The sequence below is a fragment of the Cricetulus griseus genome, chromosome 2 (assembly GCF_003668045.3).
Source record: "Cricetulus griseus strain 17A/GY chromosome 2, alternate assembly CriGri-PICRH-1.0, whole genome shotgun sequence".
Classification (NCBI taxonomy): Eukaryota; Metazoa; Chordata; class Mammalia; order Rodentia; family Cricetidae; genus Cricetulus; species Cricetulus griseus.
In genome coordinates this window covers 317511857-317528060 of record NC_048595.1, presented here as the reverse complement: position 1 = coordinate 317528060, position 16204 = coordinate 317511857, and the positions used below count along the sequence as shown (strand labels likewise).

The window sequence follows — 16204 nt, the reverse complement described above, 5'->3', positions numbered from 1 at the left end:
AATCAGTCTTGATTAAAAGTTTAGCACAATTGAAAACACCAGTTGAATTAATAATAAATACCAAAATAAAAGTAAGGATTTTACCATTAGAAATGTTTGATATGTCAGAGGTTGTGGAGAAAATGAGGCTAAGTGGTGTTGCTGCAAGATGGAAGATAGTGCAGCAAACACTTTGAGACAGAACAAACATCCAGAACAAGCCAAGGGAAAACAAGTGCAAATAGTATAGTATACAGTGTGGTACTCCTCTGTAATGTGCTGCAGTTAGGACCCACTTTGAATCATTGTAGTCATCCCTGTTGCTTGGGGATATAGAACATATAAGGTGTGGAGAAAGTTTATATTCACTGACATGTGAATAATGTCACAAATGTCACAAAAAGAATGTCACAAATGCAAAATGCAACAGAAAAGAGTAGGGCCTCATTCAGTAGCTGGCCATTATTGATTATGTAATAGTCATTAGTAGTAATCTGAGAACTTGAAAACTGATTGTAGGATTCATCAGTTAAAATTCTCAGGTAGAATGCACACAAATACTTAAATGTTCCTTCTACTTTTTCTTATTACTTATTTAGTTTTCAAGATAAGATCTCTAAGCCAGGTGGTGGTGGCACCTACCTTTAATCCCAGCAATCGGGAGGCAGAGGCAGGTAAATCTCGAGGCTAGCCTGGTCTACAAAGCTCCTGTCTACAGAGAAACCCTGTCTGGAAAAAACAAAACAAAAAAAACAAAAGGAAAAAGAAAAAGAACAAGATCTCTCTATGTAATCCTAGAACTCAGTGTGTAGACAGGCTGCCTTTGAACTCACAGAGATCCACCATGCCAAGTTCTTCAAATTTTTAAAGTTAACAGTCCATGTGTAAAGCTAATGAAAGAAATCGAGGATCAACAGAAATTCAGCTTGTTTACCTTTTTTCCATAATTGTTTATATTTATTTTCTCTATTACAAAATTTGTAAGTTGTTCTTAGCATTGGAATATGTAAGTATATAAAGGATATTTTAATTAAGATATTTTCTTCTCATTAATTTTTCCTAATATTTTAATTTTTTAATTAGATGAAGAGTTAACAAAATCAAAGCCATCTTCTTTACCCAATGAGTAAGTTTGCTGTTATTTCTTTTAATAGACTATTATTTCGAGCAATTTTAGGTTAAGGTCAAACCTTATATAGACCTGCCCCCCTTACATATGCCAAGCCTCCTCCTCAAAGTCCCTTACTAGATTAGTGCATTTGTTACATCTTGACACATGTCACTCAAAACACACAGTTCAGAGGGGTCACTTTTAGTCTTGTACATTCTGTGGGTGTGGGCAACTCTTCCTTTTCCCTCCCCCATCCCACCCTCTGTCCCTTTTTGGGCAACTTTTAAAGGACTGACATTGTAGCCCCATAATCCATATTTGTATTGCATGGAAATCTCATGCCTATTCAATCCTTTTTTAAAACCACACTTAGATTTTTGGTGTTTTCCTTTGTCCTCTTTTTAGAGTTCTGCAGTTAAGTGTTAGTCGTGTTGTTTTTTGAACTGTAAAATTTATGTTGGGGCTTTTAGATATTTTAATTTCTTTTCACATGAAACTTCTTATGATGGTTTTCTAAAAAACACATTTTACTACAGTTGGCCTTGGGAGCCTTAGTACTTCCTAACAAATGCTGATACCATAGGATTTATACACATCTGTTTTCAATTTTTTTTATGGAAATTTTCTTATTTTTCGATTTTTCCCTTTCACTCTTGATTATGACTTTATAAAGTGGACCATATGTCATGAGCTTCAAGATGAAGTATCTCAATTAAGATGAAAAGGCAAGAAGCCAGGTAGCCATTTGCTAGCTCGTAAAAAAAAGCCAGAGTTCCATGAGTCCCTTTTCACTTATGTCGGCAAGACTACTTTCTTTGAGTTAATATTTTTGCATGAGTAAAACTTTGGCTTAATAAAGTTAATAATTAAAGATTACTTGTTACCCGTGAGGCACTAAATAAACACAGCAGTGCTACTTATTGGTTTTAAAGATAAGTTGTTTAGCATTTAAAGCTTAATCTTTGGATGTCACATATGTAGCTATTAAAGTAGATTTTGTACAAGGTAGAAAATGTTTGCATTGTTGCATGTTGAAATATTTAGTATGTGATTTTTAGGTCATTGTAATTAATAATTTTAGCAGAGTAGGCCTACATTTTACTCATAATTTCAACTGGTTTGAATTTTATATTCTAGACTATGCTAGAACTCACACTGTTAGAATCTATTAGCTGTGCCTGTTGGATAGCTCATTTAGACTGCTGCTTGTCTTCATTTGTAAATCTGAAATCACCATTCTTTGTACTCAGTTGGAGTCTAGCAAGGTCTGATCAAAGGAGTCTAATCCAACAATGTAAGTTACATCGTTGGTTCTGCTTAGTGCTGTTGGCAAGTCTGTTGACTAGATTTCTCAATGTGTTCAACTATTTAATCATAATTATCGAACTTGTAGAATTCTGTGGAACAAAAATAAATGAATGGTTTTATATTAATAAAATAATCTTGCTAATCTTTATTTTTAAAATACTAGGAAAGGGAACAATGATTTACTTGCTTGGGACCCCTTGTTTGGATCATCTCTTGATTCATCTTCAGCTTCACTAACTTCATCGTCATCATCATCAGGTAAACAAAACAAAACAAAAACAATAAAATAAAATTATGTATAAGAGATGTCTTATTTCAGGGAATATAGTAGCTGCATTTTTTCCCCTCATTGATTCCATTTATGTATTATGTTTAATCATCTAAAGCTTTTCTTTTTAAATTTGTCATCCAATAATAGTGAATTCTATCATTACCACCACCAGTTAAAAACAAACACATTGAAACACAAGTATTATTAATAGTTTTCCTTATAAAATAAATTCTGATTATTGGAAGGAATTGACTTTGCACTTATACTGGGTTTGGTTTAACCTCATTTAAAATGCCTCCTGATAAGTAATTCATGTATAAATGCCTCTGCTGTGTTAAGCTCATGCACAAGATTGAAATATCAATCTAGTTCGGTGCTAGTTTCAGTTATATGACAATATGTTTACAATAGCTACTGAAAGCACAGGGAAGTGCTGTAATCATTCAGGTTGGTCACATTTCTTCAGAACATACCTTCAAATTCGAGGACATGTACAGCATGAAAAAACTGGTTAATATTTGATGGGAAGCAGCAGCCTCTGAATCTAAACTTGGTGTCTTTCAGCTTCTGGCTGCCTTCCTTGAGCTTGTGTATGTAACTTTCATGTGATGTGCTTTCTAATGGTAATTCCTTCCTGTGAGTGTGTTTCCCATCCTTCGATGCTTTTTCTTTTGTTTCTTCCTACTGCTTCCTGTTATGCCTCCACTCCTACACTGATGATCAGGATCTTCAGCTTTGCATTTTATTTTCTCATCCATTAACTTAGGCTGGTTTATGTGTTTTTAATTCATTTTAATTGGAGACCTTCCAAATATATTTTTCCTACCCACTATATTTTTCAATGTTTGAATTATAGCACATATTTTTGAATGGACCAAAAGTCTTGAAAATCATCCTATTAGGAGTTAATAAGGGCCAGTAAGATGACTCAGCAGGTGGTACTGTGGCCAAGCCTGAATTTGATCCTGGAGCCCACAAGGTAGAAGAGAACTGAATCCTGCAAGTTGTCCTCTGACCTCCATGCACATACTCACACACTCACAAAAATAAATAAAGTGATAATTTTGCAATGATAATTTATTTACCTCTAATTCATTCCTGCTTTGATTATACATATTTGACTTTTATATACACTTGAATTTCATTTACTATCATGGTAAAGGTATGTAAATTAAGAATACCAATTTTTAAAGTTATAAAAAAACATTGCAAAAGGCATTGACAAAAGAGCACTAATTCATATAGAATTTAAGAAGAATTAAGGTATTATGAATGTTTAAAAGATGAGCTGTAGTGATTGGTACTTTTTTTTTTTTTTTTTTTTTTGAGACAGTTTTCCTGTGGCTTTGGAGGCTGTCCTGGAATTAGCTCTTGTAGATCAGGCTGGCCTGAACTCACAGAGATCCACCTGCCTCTGCCTCTCGAGTCCTGGGATGTGCGCCACCACTGCCCATCGATGGGTACTAATTTTAGAAAATTATAAAGTCTTTAATGCTTGTAGTTATTCCTAAGATTATTACAATGTGGTTCTACTTAAGTCAGATCACAAAGTGTAATTAACGGTTAAGTGAGTTATTTGGCATTCATGTTATTTTGAAGGCATAGCTGCAAAGCCTTGCACTGACATTAGTCTCTGTGAATTAGATGTGTTGATAGTAAGCCAATAACCTTTGAATTTGAATTGATTTATTTTTATTAACTGATCTACCAGATTTAATTTTTATATGTGTAAAAAATTGAAACAGGAACAAAATTTCTATGCTTGTCTGTTGTATTGGAAGGTTTAAGGATTGTTTTGAGGAATATTGTGAATATTAGCAGTAGCTTTGATAAAGAATATCTGAGGGATAATCTTTCACTATCTCAGCATTGCTACATACTAATGATTTTGTTCAAATTCTCTTTCCCTTCAGCCAGACCTACAACTCCTCTTTGTATAGGCACCATCGTTCCACCTCCAAGGCCTGCTTCCAGACCAAAGCTTCCTTCAGGCAAACTAAGTGGGATTAATGAAATAGTATGTACTCACATTTTTAAAATTATATAACTGTTTTGGGTTTGTTTGTTGTTTGAGAGAGGGTCTCAATATATAGCCTTTATAGCCTGGGACTCACCATGTAGACTGGGCCAGCCTCAAACTCACAAAGATTGACCTGCCTGTGCCTTCCAAGTACTGGGATTAAAGGCATGTGCCACCACACTAGTCCCTAAAAATGGTATAATTATTTTGACTTAAGATAGCTATTTTTCTATATGCCCCTGCATGCTTAAATGTTTTGTTTTAGTTTTTGTTTTCTAAAGTCCTTAAAGAATAGGAAGTTTCTCCACTCATACTTCTCTCTCTCATATAATCTCAAAATTATACTAGAAAAGCAACACACTGCCTAAGAGGACAGAGATTTCCTTTTAAAGTTGTTGTATTACAAGGCAGTGCCTATTGACTCAAAAGGCAAGTTTGTGTAATTCTGCTGTAAGTCTAATACTTAAAAAAGAAAATGTATGTTTTTAGGCCTTACTGTTAGGAAATCCCAGGGGACACCTGTCTATTCTGCTTCATTTTATACTTGGGAGACTGGGTCCACAGCAGTTAGCTGACATGAAAGTACAAAAGAATAGGGAGCATTGGTTTTCAGAAGTCATCAGTCATGGCAGAAACGTCTGTGGTCTCTATTTGGTGAGTCCCAAGCCAGCCTTTGTGCCTCCTGTGTGCTCTCTTTTGTTTCATCTTCCACACTGATTGCTGTGTAATTACTGTGGTTACATTTCTGAAAGCCAAGATTATTTTATCTTTTCCCTTCTTGAGTATTTTAGCTGAATGTAGAAGATACTTTATAAAGTCATCTCACCAGCCGGCATCACTATCCCAGCTATCCCTTTCCCATCTTTCCAGCCACTCAAAATACAATCTGCTCTTTGTTCTTTCTTTTGTTTTCTTTTTTCTTTCTTCTTCTTTTTTCTTTTTTTTCTTCTTCTTTTTGGTTTTTCGAGACAGGGTTTCTCTGTGTAGCTTTGGAACCTATCCTGGCACTCGCTCTGGAGACCAGGCTGGCCTCGAACTCACAGAGATCTGCCTGCCTCTGCCTCCTGAGTGCTGGTTATTTATAGTTTTCAAGCTTCTTTAAAAGTAGTAGAATCGTTTGTCAAGTAATTAAAATCATTAAAAGTGAATTCATAGTTGAATACTTCTATTAACCCTTCCCTGTCTTCCTTGAGATCCTTCTAGAAACTACTTCAGGGGCTTCAGGAAGTAACATTTCAAGTGACTGCAGAGTATTTAATTGTATAGTCTTCTACATTATAGAATTAAAGTTCTAAAAGATTTTAGAAATTTGATAATTCTGTTATTATTATTATAGTAACTTAGTATATCTATGCTTTGTCGACACTTCAATATTTTCTTATTAAGTGGTTTTAAAAATGAAATGTTGGACTAAATGGTATACATTTTTATTGTAGACCAGTGGCTCTCAACCTTGATAATGCTGCAACTCTAATACAGTTCCTCATGTTGTGATGACCCCTGCAGCCATAAAATTGGTTCTGTTACTACTTTATAACTAATTTGCTACGGTTGTGAATTGTAATTAATTGTAATTACAATTGTAATTGTAATTAAATATCTGATAATCTGATATGTGACCTCTGAAAGAAAGGGTCATTCAATCCCCAAAGGGATCTTGACTTTTTTAGACTTCTGAGGGTTGTTTTGCCTCATTGACCACTAAAGAATGACTGCCTCCCTGTCTGCCCCAAGGAAATCCTCGTTGTCTTACAGTAGAAGCATCAGATGGGGCCTTAGACCAGAAGCATTAGTACAACCTGGGAACTCAGTAGAAGTGGTCTGTGGCTGTACCCAGACAAGTCAGGAATTCAGGGAGTGATCAGGCAGCTTGAGTGGTACAAGTTTTCCATTAGTGTACACTCTTTGGCAGTCACTGTTTTAAGGCACTTCTACCCAGGAGGGAGGGTGGGAGGGAGGGTGTGTGTGTGTGTGTGTGTGTGTGTGTATGTATGTATGGATGTATTTATGTACGTACAACAACATCAAACTTTTAAATTTTCTGGCAGTAAAAGCACTGAAATCCATTTTACTATGTTTTACTTAGTATTGCAAAAACATTTTAATATATATTTACAATAAAAGTCTTTGAGATTTTTTGAATTTTTTAACATGTACATTATCTTCAAAGTTCACTTTTATTCTTACAACACACCTCAGTTTGCATCAGCAAATTACCAAGTTCTATTGGTGGTTGTATTGGATAGTTGTATTCTAAAAAGGGAAAGGCTATTTTTAGTTAAGTATGTCTTTAAAAACAAATAGTATACTGTAGGGAGTATTGCTAGTGTATTATCGGAATAATTAATTTGAAAGAAAAAGTCCACTTACCAATGTAAAAGATAAAAGAATTGTGGATATATTTTTCCTGTTCGGTTTTATATGTTACTTTCTAGTTACCTTTCTGAAATGAGCAAACAACAAAATTAAGATTTTTCTCAAACCTTTGTTTGCTATAGCTTCTTAATAAGGAGGCATTGCAAAAATTACAAAAGCAAATGTGAATAGACGTAAATTTATATTTATAAAGTAAAGGACAAGCAACATTTAAGGAGGAAAATATTTGCAACAAATAATACTAAGGGTTAGTAAAAGTTCAAATAGTAATAAGACCTTTCAAAACCATTCATATAAATGAAAATACAGGAGCTGGAGAGATGCTCAGTGGTTAAGAATACTTGCTGCTTTTGTAGAGACACAAAAATTGGGTTCCTAGCACCTACTTAGGCAGCTCACAACCATCTGTAACTCCAGCCCAGGGGACCCAATGCCCTTATTTGGTCTCCACATTCCAACTGCCTACATTCACAGTAAAACTTAGAAAACAAAAACATGAAAATATGCCTTTTTAAGGTTGTATTAACTAGGATGCTTAGATTTGTTTTCTGTGGCTCGCCTATTGTTGCTGATAGGGAACAGAGAACTAATCTCATGTTTATAGAAACTATCATGGACATACTCTTTCTGGAAGTTATTTGGGAGTATATGTGAAGAACTGTCATTTCAGTTCTGAGTACCATAGTAAGTCTACTCTTTGAAATACAAAGAATATTCTATGTGCAAAACCTTGATAGCATTGTTTTAAAATAGCTTTTTCAAGCTTCAGTATATTATTGGAAGTGATTTGAAATAACATCTAATACCTAGTTAAAAGAAACTCATGGTAAAATTGTTTGGTTTGTTATGACTTAAAATATTTCTCTGACAAGGAAAATCTTGCTTTAGCATTTTGATAAATAACTTCTTGTTTTTAAGCCCAGGCCATTCAGCCCACCTGTAACTTCCAACACCAGCCCACCCCCTACTGCTCCCTTAGCCCGGGCAGAGAGTTCTTCTTCTATCTCTTCATCTGCATCATTGAGTGCTGCCAACACTCCAACAGTAGGTAAGTGGCTGCTGTTGGTTATGAACATCAGCGTACAAAGGGTAATCAGTGTTATGTTTACACACACAAACACACTTTTTTGTTTTTTTCATTCTATTGAAGCAGGTTCTCCCAACATAACCCTGGCTGGTCTGGAACTCACAGAGATCTGTCTGCCTCTGCCAGAATTAAAGGCATATGTCACCACACCTGGTACCACAGATATATAATTACACATATATTTGAAGGCTTTACATTTTCTAGTTTTATGTCAGCTTCCATTGACTAGATGACCTTAAATTCCATTTAAGAAAAGCAGCTTAGTCCAACTTACTGACTCCTATGTTGTTGAATACTGTGATGGAAATACTGTCAGCGCATCATTAGTCTGTGTTTATGAATCCCACTCCAGTAGTTTGAGTAGAGGCAGCAAGAGTGAGACCCTGGCCACATTTTTGTGAGTCACTTCATTATAGCCCTGATGACCCATCCTGCTTTAAGATATCCAACAAGGGAAAAGGAGGCTCTCGCACACATACACACCTGCACAGATGCACAACTATATATCCTTTTTTCTCTTCTCCCCTAGTGGAAAGTAAAACATTTAAAAATCAGAAATTTTATTTTTCTGGACATATACTTGACACTTGTAAAACTGACCACATTTCCTTTTCTATTTTAGTTCTTATTTTCTAGACTAGGAATATTTTAATTGTTACTGAAACTATTAATAATTAGTCAGTTTATAAACTGTTGGTCAGTATGAACTGTTAAGGCAATATTGTACTATGTAGTTAATTCTACTGTGAACTGACAGTTTTCATTCTTAAGAAAGTTTGTGTTTGGAGGGCAGGAGAGGTGATTCACTAATTAAGAGTGCTAATTGGTCTTGTAGAGGACCAAGGCTTGAGTTCTAGCACCCACATGCCAGCTCACCACTACCTGTAACTCCATTTCTGGAGGATCTTGACATAGTCAGATTAATTTACCAATGTTGTGCATATATATACACTTACATACACACACACCCCAAAAATTGAATGAAATAAGTAATTAAATAATTTTTTTTAAAAAACAAAGTTTGTGCTTGAAAATCATTTTCTTCAATGAAAGTATTGTATGCTTGTGAATTTATTAAATATTAAACACAGTTATTAGACTGAATTTATTTATATAATCTAAAACTTACTAAACAAAAGCAGTGTTTACTGCATCTATATTTTACTCAAGAATTTCGTAGTCTTTTCTCCTTTATCAGGCTTCTTAACAAATTCTTATCACCCCCCCACACTTTAAAATGTATTATGTATACAGTGTTCTTCCTGAATGTATGCCTGCATGCCAGAAGAGGGCACCAGATCTCATTATACATGAGTTTGAGCTATCATGTGATAGCTGGGAATTGTACTCAGGACTTCTGAAGAGCAGCCCCTGCTCTTAACCTGAGCCATTCTCCAGCCCTTTCTCTCTTTTTAAATTTTTTAAAAAATTATTTTCCTAACTCATTGTCACCAATGAGTTGCTGAAATGCACCAGCTGTTCAGGTGCAGCTGTTTCATCACAGTTACACCTGGCCTCTTATTGGTGCTAGTATTGGTCCTACAAGTAGCTATGCCACCTGGGCACTAATAAATGTAGACATTTAAAGTCAGACACTCCAGGAGTGAGGGACCAGGCTTTTACATGCTTTCCAGGTGATTGTGATACATGTTGTTTGTGAGTGATGCTTATAATTAAGCTAATTTAATTAAATCCAGTTTAATTTATCCAAGCTTACTTGTAAGAAATACATCTTGTCTGTGTGAGGTTTATAAAAATATCATAAGCATTTTGGCTAGAAGAAAATGTGAGTGGTTTGATTTCTGAATGTTCAAGCCTGACATGCATTTCACATATCATTTTTCCATTTTAAATTTATGTAATTGAGAATAACTAGTAAGTTTGTTCTTTTAATAAACAGCCTTATTTTTATTTGTGTGTGTGGTTTTCTTAATTTTATTCCCACAAAATCTACACTTTACTCATAAGAATAGATTGGCCCCACTAGAAATTCAGCATGTAGCTTGAATAATCAAAATAAGCTTTAGTTGTTTTCATGGGGATAGCCAGCTCTTTGATATCTGTATGAGACTGTGATCTGTAAGTGTGTTGGGCTGCATTTACATCTGTCTGGGGTGTATGTAGTCCATTTGATACGTCTGTTTCAGAAGGTTTTCTTTTGTGATGGAAACGCTAAGTTGATCTCGATTTAGCTGGTATGTATTTGTTTATTGTTTTAAACAATAAACAATTTTGGAAATAGATCCAGTAGCAGGTAGCAGAGATGAGGCAGGCGAGGCAGATGGATATTGAGGTTTTACACAGATGGTCTTTAGTTCACCTAAAAAGTTCTTTCTTTGTTAGGATTATTCAGCTTTGTTTAGATTTGAAGTTGTTGACTTTCCTTGTTTCTTGAAAATGTTTTCTTTCCCTGCAATATTTTATCTTATTAAATGTGATAGAAGATCATAATTTGATTGGGACACTCTCTGAAATTGAAAAGCACTGTGAGACATCACCAGGTATTGTATCAGAAGCAAATATACATGTGACTAATGCTCCTAAAGCTGTCTAAAATATTTCATTTATTTTTTTCCTTTTCAAGCAGTGTATGGTATGGTGTGTCAGCATTCAAAAATAACCCTAAGATTAACTGTCTCTATTTTATGCTAATAACTATGTCCAGTCACTGTATGAGACCAGATCTCTACATGTAAAAATGCATACTCTTTCTATATTTTCTTCCATCCTACCTAAGTATTAAAAGTGAATAGATGGAATTCTCAAGCTATGAGAATAGAGTGATTGGAAAAGAAACAAAACATGTCAGCTTTAAAAATGTTATAAAAAGGGCTGGTTTAGAGCCCTGACTGCTGTTGTAAAGGACCCGCTTTCAGTTCCCAGAACCCTCATGGTGACTTACTCCAATTCCAGGTATTGCATGCACTCAGTACACATGTACACAGGTATATAGGTATACATATAAAGTAAAAATAAATCTTAGACACTGTGGGAGCTATGTTGAAAGGAATTACATATAAATGCTCTGTGTTGAAGGAAGGTACTCTGTATACTGTTTTTCCTAGATGCTTAATCTCTGTATTTTCAGAACTTAATGCTATCTAAATATATAACAATTAAATCAAAATTGGAAATGAACATATTACTATGACTACAAATTGTTTTCACTTCCAGAAATGTTTAAATAAAAGTATAGAATAAACTTATTATTTTAGGCAAGTAAATATTTCCTTTATAAGTTTACCCTGGATGCTCAAACTCTATTTTCAGAACTTAAAGCTATCTAAATATGTAGAGGTTAAATCAAATTGGATATGAAAATATCCTAATTAAGGGTACAGATAGTTTTCACTTCCAAAATATTCTTAGAAAGCACAAATGTGAATATACCAAATGGTAAAGTGGTTTTGCGTGCCCCCCCCTCAAGCCTTCTAACTCTTTGTTTGCCAGTGTTTTATAAGAACCATGACAGTTTTGGGGGAAATTAGTTCAAGAACTCTAATCATATGACCAACTGAAAAATTGAAATGATTAACTGACTTGGCAAAATGTTTTATTTATTTATCTATCTATCTATTTATCTATTTATTTATTTATTTTTAGTTTAGTATTGTAGACCAAACCTGGGGCTTTGTAACTGCTTGTCAGTTATTCTGTCATGGAGCACCCTTAGTTTTATTTTATGTGTATTGGTGTCTTTGCCATGAGTGTTGAGTCCCCTGGAACTGGAATAACAGTTGTGAGCTACCATGTGGGTGCTGGGAATTGAACCCAGATCTTCTGGAGGAATTGTTAGTGCTTTTAACCTCTGAGCCAATGTCTCCATCCCTGAGGACTGACTTTTACAATCTTCCAGTGATTAAAAAAAAAATAAAAATAAAAATCCATGGGTACTCAAGTCCCTTATATAAAATGGCTTTTTTTTTTTTTTTTTTTTTTTTTTTTTTTCAGACAGGGCTTCTTTGTGTAGCCTTGGCTGTCCTGAAACTCACTCTGAAGACTCAGAGATTCGCCTGCCTCTGCCTCCTGAGTGCTGGGATTAAAGCTGTGAGCTACCACTGCCCAGCTGCGTTGTGTTGTTATGTAGTCTGTATACATTCTCCTCTCTACTTTCAATCGTCTTTAGATTACTTACAATGTGTAATATAAGATAAATGCTGTGTAGATAATTGTTATACTGTGTTGTTTAGGGATGGAGATAAGAAAAAAGGTGTTCCTCACATATCCAATCTGCTGAACCTACCAATGTAGGTTCAGGTGACCAAGCTGTGTAATTCTCCTTCATAAAAAATTCATTAAATTAGGATAGAACCCTTGCTTCTTATGCTTGAGTTCTTGAGTTTGATCCTGATTGCAAAACAAACATCACAAAAAAATGATAATTGCATGTGTTAGTGAGGATTTGATGAAAATGAGAACCTCTGTGCACTGTTGGTAGGACTGTAAATTTTATAGCCGCTGTGGAGAATAGTATGGCAGCTGGTCAGAAAAATTAGCAATAAAATTAACTGTATGTATGATCTAGCAATTCGCTTCTAGGTACATAACCAAAGGAATGGAAAGCAGGATCTCAAAGAGGTTGTTTTACACTCATTTGTAGCAGTATAATTTACAATAGCATTGCAGTAGCAAGAAGGTAGAAACTGTTAGATAGCAAAATGTAATATGTAATATTATTTAGTCTTAGAAAGGAAGAGAATTCTGATATACTGCAATATGAATAAGCATTCAGTACATTATGATAGAAAGTATTATTTGATCCTACCTCTATGAGGTACTTAGAGTTGGGCTCATGGAGACAGAAAATACAATGGTGGTTATGAGAGGCCAAAGTGGGGATGCAGGTATATAGAGTGATTGTTTAATGGATAGAGTTTGTTTTGTGTCATTGAAAAAGTTAAGGAAATACATGGTAGAGATGGTTATACAGCATTTTGTGCTTTTAACTGTGTACCTAAAAATTGGTGAGAATTGTGAGACCCTGCCTCAAAAAATAAAAGATAAGAAAATGGGCGTAGGTAAGACCGTAAATTTTGTTGCATACTTTGCCACAAAAAAAGCCTTCATCTTTGCCTAAAAATATGCTGTCCTTAAATTCTGAAGACCTTCTACTTTAGAATGTTAGGAATAATGGGGGTGGGTAAATATCATGCAAATACTCTAAAATCTGAAACACTCCAAAATCTGAAAGTTGTCTGACCCTAAGCATTATATAACTAAGGTTATAGAAGCATCAAAGAGGAGCAGACAATTATAGTAATAATAGGTAGTATGTGAACTATTATCATATGGAGAAACCTAACAGACAAAAATCCAATATAATACCTTGAAGTCTGTGATTGATAAACCTTTAAAAATTTTAAATATGAAGGTTTTTGGAGGCCACAGTAGTTATTTTAGCTTTGTTTCAATGACTTTTACTTTTTGACATTCCTTAACCATCCTGTGTCTTTCCAATTAAAAGTAAGTTTTACAACTTTCTAGACTTGTGTGTGTGTGATTCACATTGTGTTCTAATTTGTTTTATGATGTCTTTCTTAACCTCTAGGTTTATACTTGCAGTATCACTGAAACCAGTAATAGGGTCTTTTGTGACAACCTAACTTGAATCTGTCTTGGTATTTATGGTATGAACCTTAGTATTTGGTATATGTCTTCTAGAATGATTTAACAAATTAATTGTGTCTATTCTAGGTGTGTCACGGGGTCCCAGCCCAGTCAGCCTTGGAAACCAGGACACCTTACCTGTGGCAATCGCTCTTACAGAATCCGTCAATGCCTACTTTAAAGGAGCAGATCCTACCAAGTTAGTTCTAAATATATGCATATGCACTTGTGTTTGGGGGTGGGCAGAAATTGGGGCTTGGTGGTGAATTATAAGCTATTATTGATTCTTTGTACATTAGAAAATTCCTTTAAGCATTTGTTGGCTTTATATTTTGTAATCATCCAGGGGTTCCTGTACACATACACACAAATACTATAATGGCGGTGACTGTCCTTCAGTTTATTGCTCTTGCCCAAGCTTTCTGACTAATAATGGCATACTGATGGTATATCTTTTAAAAGTGTGTCATTTCCTAAAGCAGTGATTTTCAACCTTCTTAATGCTGCAACCCTTTAATGTGGTTCCTCTTGTTGTAGTGACCCCAACAATAAAATTATTTCATTTCTACTTTGTAAGTCTAGCTTTTTTACAGTTATGAATTGTAATGTAAATATCTGATATGCAGGATATCTGATATGTGATCCCCCAATGGGGTCATGACCCATAGGTTGAAAACCACTGTCCTAAATAGATATAGACGAGGTGTTTGAGTTCTTGCAGAATTGGTTTAGCATCTTACTTTTGAGAAAAGTTATATCTGCTTTAACATTTTATTTTTATTTTATGTATATGTATGTTCTCTGCATGCATGTATGTGTGCTATGTGTATGCCTGCTGCCCAAAAAGGCTAGAAGAGGGTGTAGAGCCCTTGGAACTGGAGTGAGCTTCCTGATGTTGAGGGATGCTAAGAGCTGAACTTGGGTCCACTGTAAGAGCAGCAAGCACTCTTATCCACCAGGCTATTTCCAACTCCCATTCACTAAGTACTTAACTATATATTCATTCACTAAGTACTTAACTGTGTGTAAGACTCTTTTTGAAACAATGTTTCTGTATATCTCTTGTTGGCTTGGAACTCACAGAGATCTGCCTTCCTCTGCCTCCAAAGTTCTGGGACTAAAGGCATGCGCTACCACGCCCAGCAAGACTCTGAATAAGTACCAAGACTACTACAGAAAACAGAGGTCTTCTGACATTGCATTATAGTAAAGAAAACATCAGAGAAACAAATAGATTGTGTATTGCTGCTAATGTTTTAAAAGGGGAGTAAGAGGGTGGGAAATTACAATAGGGGTTTAAGCAGATATTTGAAAAATATTGTGGAGCAAGCCATCCACTTATCTGAGAGACTAATGCCCCAGGACAAGGGCACCATTCTACAATCCAAGGTAAAGGCATGCTTGGTGTATTTGAGAAGCAGTAAAGTGAAACTTGTCACTGAATAGGAAAAAATAGGAGCGCAGCTAAGGATGCATTCAGGGAGTTATCAGATCTGATTGGGAGTTGTAGGCCATGATAAGCTAGGAATTCATTTTTAATAAGGTAAGAAGTCAAGTGGGCTCCTTAAGTTGATAGATGTTGAGGTTATTTGTGTTTTTGTAGTATTCTGGCTGCTCTTTGTAGAATAAACTCAAGAGAAAGAAGATTAGATGCAGAAACCCAGATAAGAGATGATGGTGACTTGAATAAGTATATTATTAGCAGGGAAGGTACTAAGCATTGGTGATACTCGAAATGTATTTGAAAACAGTTATCAAGATTTGTTGACAGAATAGAATGTGATTTTTTTTTTGTTTGTTTGTTGATGAAAACAGCACGAGGCTTTATTGCAGTTGTTTAACGAGCTAACCCCATGTTAGCCTGGGCCTTTCATCCACCCACCATGGTGGATGGCTGTGGAAAGATGCCGAGAAGTCACAGGATAGAGAATAGAATTCGAAATTTAAAGTACTTGTTAAGTGCTGTTAATGTAGACAAGTCGGTAGCTGTGTACATGATTATGAAGCTCACCAAGAAAGTGTAGACTTGAGATAAAATATTTGGTGTCCTTGATTTGTATGTAATATATGAAGTTGGGGTTTTAAGAAGTGGAAAGAAGAAAGTTTAAAGTTTAGAGAACCGAGTCCTGATTGTCTGTTGAAGACCAGAATGACCAAGCATAGGGATTAGTGATCACAAGCAGCAAGAAAAGGGAGGACAGAACCAGTGGACCAGTGTCTAGCAACTAAAAGTCACTTAATGAAGGAGGGTATGGAGAATTCCTTATGCTGTCATTGGCGTCGATAATACAAGTCACTAATAACCTTTCAACCATGTGATTATACTAGCATGGTGAAGGTGTGAGCCTGCTTGGAGTGCAGGAGCAGATTGTGCAACTGTTTGGAAAAAACAAATATAAACAATTCTTTGGATAATTTTACTGAGGGGAAGCTAAGAAATGGAAT

At 35.3% G+C, this 16204-nt stretch overlaps 1 protein-coding gene across 2 annotated transcripts in view; it reads left to right on the top strand.

The window, feature by feature from the left end:
- Fcho2 (FCH and mu domain containing endocytic adaptor 2) overlaps positions 1-16204 on the top strand; it is a 92366-nt gene that overhangs the window by 64038 nt on the left and 12124 nt on the right. For both annotated transcript variants that reach the window (XM_027401651.2, XM_027401650.2), the window contains 5 exons: positions 1063-1105; positions 2562-2656; positions 4583-4686; positions 7984-8113; positions 13847-13958. In XM_027401651.2, the coding sequence (XP_027257452.1) occupies positions 1063-1105; positions 2562-2656; positions 4583-4686; positions 7984-8113; positions 13847-13958 (484 nt within the window). The remainder of the gene's footprint in view (positions 1-1062; positions 1106-2561; positions 2657-4582; positions 4687-7983; positions 8114-13846; positions 13959-16204) is intronic.